General features: G+C 32.9%; 2 protein-coding genes across 2 annotated transcripts; both read left to right on the forward strand.

The window, feature by feature from the left end:
* The first annotated feature begins 124 nt into the window (after positions 1 to 124).
* LOC18043712 (protein NIM1-INTERACTING 2) lies at positions 125 to 463 on the forward strand. The gene has a single exon (XM_006437606.2). The coding sequence runs from the start codon at positions 125 to 127 to the stop codon at positions 461 to 463; it is 339 nt and encodes a 112-aa protein (XP_006437669.1).
* A 4122-nt stretch (positions 464 to 4585) lies between these two features.
* On the forward strand, positions 4586 to 5230 carry LOC18044403 (protein NIM1-INTERACTING 2). Its single transcript, XM_006437607.2, has one exon. It carries the CDS (start codon positions 4727 to 4729, stop codon positions 5108 to 5110), a length of 384 nt encoding a protein of 127 aa, XP_006437670.1. The 5' UTR covers positions 4586 to 4726; the 3' UTR covers positions 5111 to 5230.
* Positions 5231 to 6000: the final 770 nt, after the last annotated feature.

Genomic DNA, 6000 nt, shown 5'->3' on the forward strand with positions numbered 1-6000 from the left:
AATCAGAGATCGCCAAGACTGTGAGCGGTGATTGTGACTTTCGATGTTTACAGAAGCAAACAGAGCACGAGTGTAAAAGCCAATCGACTCCGCCCCAACAGATAATATATCAAACAGTGAGCAGATGTCAGACGGTCAAGGAACGGAGCCGGAGAAGAGAAAAGCGGGGCCAAGCGACGTCGCCGGAGGGTCTCAAAAGAGGCCGCGAGACGGTAGCAGAGAGGAGACGGCCGTGACGGAGGAGGAGGTCGAGGAGTTCTTTGCAATCCTCAGAAGAATACACGTGGCTGTTAATTACTTCAAGTCTAGTAACGGCGGAAACCGTCACTTAACGGAGGGACGGTCATTGGCTTTACAATTAGAAATCAACGACACCGTTAAAGCAGCCGAGGACGTCAAAGTAAATACGGGTTTCGATTTAAATGCTGATCCGGATACCGATCCCGATCCGGGACTGGTTTAGATGGGTTTGCCGCTTTGTTCGTTCCAATCTCGTAGTTTATACTTTCTCGAGTTTGGGGTTAAATGATCAGCCGAATTTGTTTTCTGTTCTTATTTTTATTTTCTTTGAGTGTGTCATTCATGCAATTCGAAAACAGAAATTAGGTTGTAACGATACTGATTTTTTAATTTAAGACTTCAATTTCTAAGCTGCATTATTTCTATTCTTATGTTCTTTTTGTATCATCATCGGACAGGTTTAATTTTTATGACTATTTGTTGTTATTATTAAGAGATTGGGATCATTTTATTTTATATTTACATAATAAAATTAATAATATGTTTATTATTTTTATTAAAATTAGCATCTCAATATCGAATATAGCTTAATTCTATTTATTAAAATTTCAATGCTTATTATCTTTTATTTGTAAGTTAGATTTGATCGATTTTAAATTAAAGATGTGGATTGTTTTACGATAGAATTATGGAGAAAAAAATATTTAATAAATTTCTAATTGCAAATACGACCAATTGCAATTTAACATTCAATTTTCATTGAAAATTTAAATTCGCTTTATACTATCGTAGTCCATGGTTCTGTGATTTACGATCCTCGGGATAGGAGTCAAAAAAGCTAAAATTTTCACAATATTATTTAAATTCATCGTCGTTGACGTCCAGAAGAAGAACAACGTGAATCATAATCGTTGGTTAGGGATGGCAAAATTCGGGTCTAGGTCCGGGTTTGACCTCCCCAGTTTCGGATGCTAAAATTTTATATCAGATTCAGATTTAAATTCGATTTTTGTGACACCGGGTCTGTTATGGGTTAAATCTGGAATAATCTGAGTTTACGGATTGTGGGTTTTCATCCCAAATCACATACAAATAAAAAAAAAAAAAATGTGAACAAATGATGATAATATGAACAGTGGTGGCTGATAATATGATGATGATGATGAACACATCACAGCTGCGAGCGCGATTCACAAAAGGTAGATGAATGGTAGTCAAAATCGAGATCGCGATGGACAATCGACGGCAAAACGGAGGCTGGTGATGATGATAAATGTGAACACAACAAAGCGAAGCGTTGGATGAGTGAAAACGATGATTTGATGAAGAGAAGAACTGAAGAGAGACGAGAAGGATGATTTGATGAAGAGAAAAGAAAGAGGTGAAGAGAGGCGGTTGTGAAAGTGTAAAATGGATTTAGGGCATCAACATTTTTTCCCCTTTTTATATTCCGCATATGCATGTTTATGTAAACATGGAACCAAATCCGGAAACATCCGAGTCAATAAAATCATATTCGGATACCATATTTGTTTTAATCTGATACGGGTTAAACCCGATCCGAATTATCTAAGTTAGATCGGGTCCGAATTAAATTGCTATCCCTATCGTTGGTGACAAGAAGAAAAACGTGAATCTTGATTTGTACACGTGAATTGCAAAACCATTGTCTCTGTCACATTGTTTTTCTCTATCATTTTTTCCCCTAGGAAATAAGGAGCATTCTAGCAAGAGGGTCTTCTTGGACTCTCAGGAGTCTACTCAAATATCATTCAATATTATAAAATTAATATAGATTTTTTTTTTAATAATTAACTTACACACCCTATTGAACTATTGAAGACTCAAGACTTGAGCCTCAAAAGATTGTTCCTTGCTACACTTGACTTTAGACGTTATAAAACCTACGTCACACAACATGTGCTTGAATTAAGCTAACTATGTTTGAATTGAACCTAATGTTATATTACAACACTGAGTTTTCAAACTTCTCAATCCTTTTTTAATTTATATTATGTATTTTTGTTATTTATAAATTAATCATGTTATTTGAATGGCTTTAATCTAATTAATGAGATTATAAATGCACCATACATAATGGGGAAAATGACTCGCAGAGCTGTAGGTTACAGGACTTTTGAAATTACAGGTCATCATTAATTTGTACCAATAAAGGAGTTGAAAGCGTTTAAACCATAAACGATGTCTGGTCCGTGGAATAAGATGGTGGCCGCTAAAAGATATTCAAATTGTAGATTACTATTGCTTAATATTCCCCCTTTTTTATCGACAGTGCATATATTTATATATTTTGTTGGCCACTAACCAGAATCTTGGGACTTTACATATCTTATCAATGCGGCAACCCATTATAAACTGCATAAACTACCGACACTATGAAAGTGAAGTGATTTAGGTGAAGATTGCACCTAAAACATTTGTAACTTTGCGAAGCCAATAATACGAGGTAGTTTAGATGACAGTTACCATCATCCACTCGTCGAAAATTAATTTCTTTTTTCTTTCTTTTTTTTAATATAGTAAAAGAGAGCGTAAGAAATAAACTTGAAAATAAAATTAATTAATTAGCATATGGGTATAAATGATTTAAAATTTTATTATTATTAATATGCAATTATATATAGCCTCTACAGGAGTTACAATTTGATTAGGCTCGAGATTGACTCCGTAGCTGCAATTGATCTTGTAGATTTTAATCACTATTCACTAGACAAAACATAAATTTATTAATTAATTGTCACCTATTACACAGTCTCAAATGAAATTCCAACAATAAATTCAAGCAACACACCAACTACAAAATTTCCAAATAAAATTCTGAAAAGAGTAATATTCAAAAACAAAATCAATATTATCAGCTCAAAATTCTGCGTAATAAAGCAATCCGCCATTAATTAATGAAATTCCAGGCAAAATAAAATTAAAAAAAAAAGTAAAACTGAAAAAATCTACCTTCTTGCAAATTAGAGAGTGATCAAGCAAAGAGTAGTGGAAACCGCACTGTTGGAGTAAATAGAGAAATTGATACCGCCGTCACGAAGTAGCACCAAACAATGTCGAATAGCTTAATGGTGGAAATCGTCATCGGCTTGGAGGTGACGTGACAGCAAGGAAGGGGAAGATTCTGTGGAACTTGGGGTGGCAATGGGATGATAGTGTTTTGAGAGAGGCTGTGAATTTTAGATCTAGGGCTTTTTTTTAATAATAATAATAATAATAATAATAATAATAATAATTATTATTATTATTATTATTATTATTATTATTATTATTATTATTATGTTGAGTATTTTTTAATTTTTTAATTAAATTAAAATATATTTTAATTTAAAAAAATTCGAGTTTGGACTTTGATTCAAGAGTCTGATAAAATCCCTGAACCCAAATCTAAAACATACTTGAGGCATGTGTTTATCCCCAATATAGATCTATTTTTAATTTTAAAGTTTTTGGAAGACCCATACTCGACCTAAATTGACGTGTGTTTGAGACAGCTGCCCATGCCATATCATAGGGGAATAATCCCTAGAATATAAGGTGAAGAGCGCAGCGCAGCTGTCCCAAACACATCCTTAATCGGGGCCATGTGGGTATGGCCCGTACGAGAAATATTATCATTTCTAGATAAAATAATCATAAAAGTATATGATGTAGAAGTATTAAATAAAAAAGTTAGGATTCTTTTCTCAAATAATAATATAACTATATCTATTTTATAATTATTTTTATTATCATCTCCAAAAGTCTCTATAATTTTTATTTTTTAAATACTTATTTGCTTACCTATGTGGCAAATAGAATGGTGAAAAAATATGATATTATCAAAAAAAACTCTTCAAATAGAAATAAGTTAATATTATTTTAATTAAATAATTATTTTTTAAAGGAAAAGTCAATAATAATTAAAGCATTTCTCTCTCTTTTTTTAATGAAAAGTAATAAAATATAAATTGAAGAGTGAAAAATTAACTCTCTAAATTTAAAGAGAGAGAATTAATTCTTATTTGAATATTCTTAATTAAAGTATCTTTTAGAGTTTTAAATATTGATGTAGCTTTTTAAATAAGTAATAAAATCTTATTTGAGAAGTATTTTGGTGATGCTCGTAGGATAATTTATCATTTGGAATAAAATTGTGGTAGTTTATCAGCTGGAAAAAAATTGTGGTAGTTGGCCATTTTGACCAAAAGCAAACGTCCACTTTTTCTATTTATATTCTACCACTTGCGATTTGGAATCTCGTGGCTGCTCCACGTTTCATACGTCATCGTACCGTTACATGCATTACGTAATGCTCTAGCATCACTGCCGTCGATTTCGCTGATGAAATCCAACGCAGACTCTCGCATTCGCATTTATTTAAGCATGGGTCAGAAACCCATTCACCTACGACAGATATATTATAACTACAAAGTAGAGGAGGGAGACATAATACGACGACGTTTTCTTTGTGGCGGAAGGGAAAATGGAGGGAGAGAAAAGGAGACGGGAGCATAACGGAGAGCTGGAAGGGAAGAGAACGAAGGGAGAAGACGTTAATGAAGTAGCAGGGCAGACGCAGACGGTGACGGAGGACGAGGTGGAGGAGTTTTATGCGATACTGAGGAGGATACACGTGGCGGTTAAGTACTTCGAGAAGGTTGACAACGAGGCACGGCATAAGTTGACGGATACAGGATGGCGGCCACGCTTCGAACCCGAAGATTTCGACGAACATGACGGCGTTAATGATGCTGGTGTTAACAACAACCGAGGCCAAAAGGAGGAAGGCGTAGAGGAGGGGGAGGAGGATTCTGGTTTGGATCTGAACTCTGATCCTACATCATTCACCTCCAAAAAATATCGTTGAGCACTTCATAGAGGAATAATATTATTGTTCATAATACATGTATCTGTATTTTAACCTTCTTCTCTTTTTTTTTTTCAAAAAATTAGGAGGTGAGAATATTTAAACCTAGTCAAATATTTATGATCACTTATTTAATAAACATTTAATGAATATTTAAAATTTTAAAACGTATTTAATCAACTCATTTTAATACCCAAAATATCCTTAATCTAAATTATCAATTTAAGCCCCTTCTTCATGGATCAAAATTCTCTCCTAATATGATTCTGAGCAAATAATTCAATTGCTAATTAGTTGTTAATAAATAAAAAAATAAAAGAAGTTAAATATTGCTCATACACTACCACTTAAAGACATATGATAGAAGATTTTTAAAAACTCAATAAAACTCAAATCAAGAAATAGTTCTATTTCCTTTCTTCATCTCCTCTTTCCTCAAGCTCTTATCTTTTATTGGTCATTATTTTATATCTAAATTCTCCATTTTTGTTTTGCTGAAGTTTTTTCCCCCTTGAATTTGAAACATAATTTCAACAAATTATTACCAATTAATTCAAAATGTATAAAAAGATCAAAGAAACCATAACTGATACATTTACTATTACACTTAATAATAACATCCAAGTACTTCAGAGTTTGTTAATTCTCATATGGACTTTTATTTTCATCTGTAGAACCCTTAATAGAGGATAGAGCAATTTATTGTTGAATAAAAAAAAAAATTGCAGGAATAAACTATTACTTGAACTTAAGAGGAACTCTACCAACTGTAAACTTTAGGCCAGATTCAATTACTAAACAAATACGATGAATCTTCTTTCTAATAACAGAAGTATAAATGAGGAAGACAAGTTCAATAAATGGGTAAAAAAAATTGAAGAAAGATAAGT

This window comes from Citrus clementina, unplaced genomic scaffold (assembly GCF_000493195.1).
Source record: "Citrus clementina cultivar Clemenules unplaced genomic scaffold, Citrus_clementina_v1.0 scaffold_4, whole genome shotgun sequence".
NCBI lineage: Eukaryota > Viridiplantae > Streptophyta > Magnoliopsida > Sapindales > Rutaceae > Citrus > Citrus x clementina.

What these genes read in the sequence shown, in the direction of transcription:
- LOC18043712 (XM_006437606.2), top strand. Translation starts at nt 125, where the DNA reads ATGTCAGACGGTCAAGGAACGGAGCCGGAGAAGAGAAAAGCGGGGCCA.
- LOC18044403 (XM_006437607.2), top strand. Translation starts at nt 4,727, where the DNA reads ATGGAGGGAGAGAAAAGGAGACGGGAGCATAACGGAGAGCTGGAAGGG.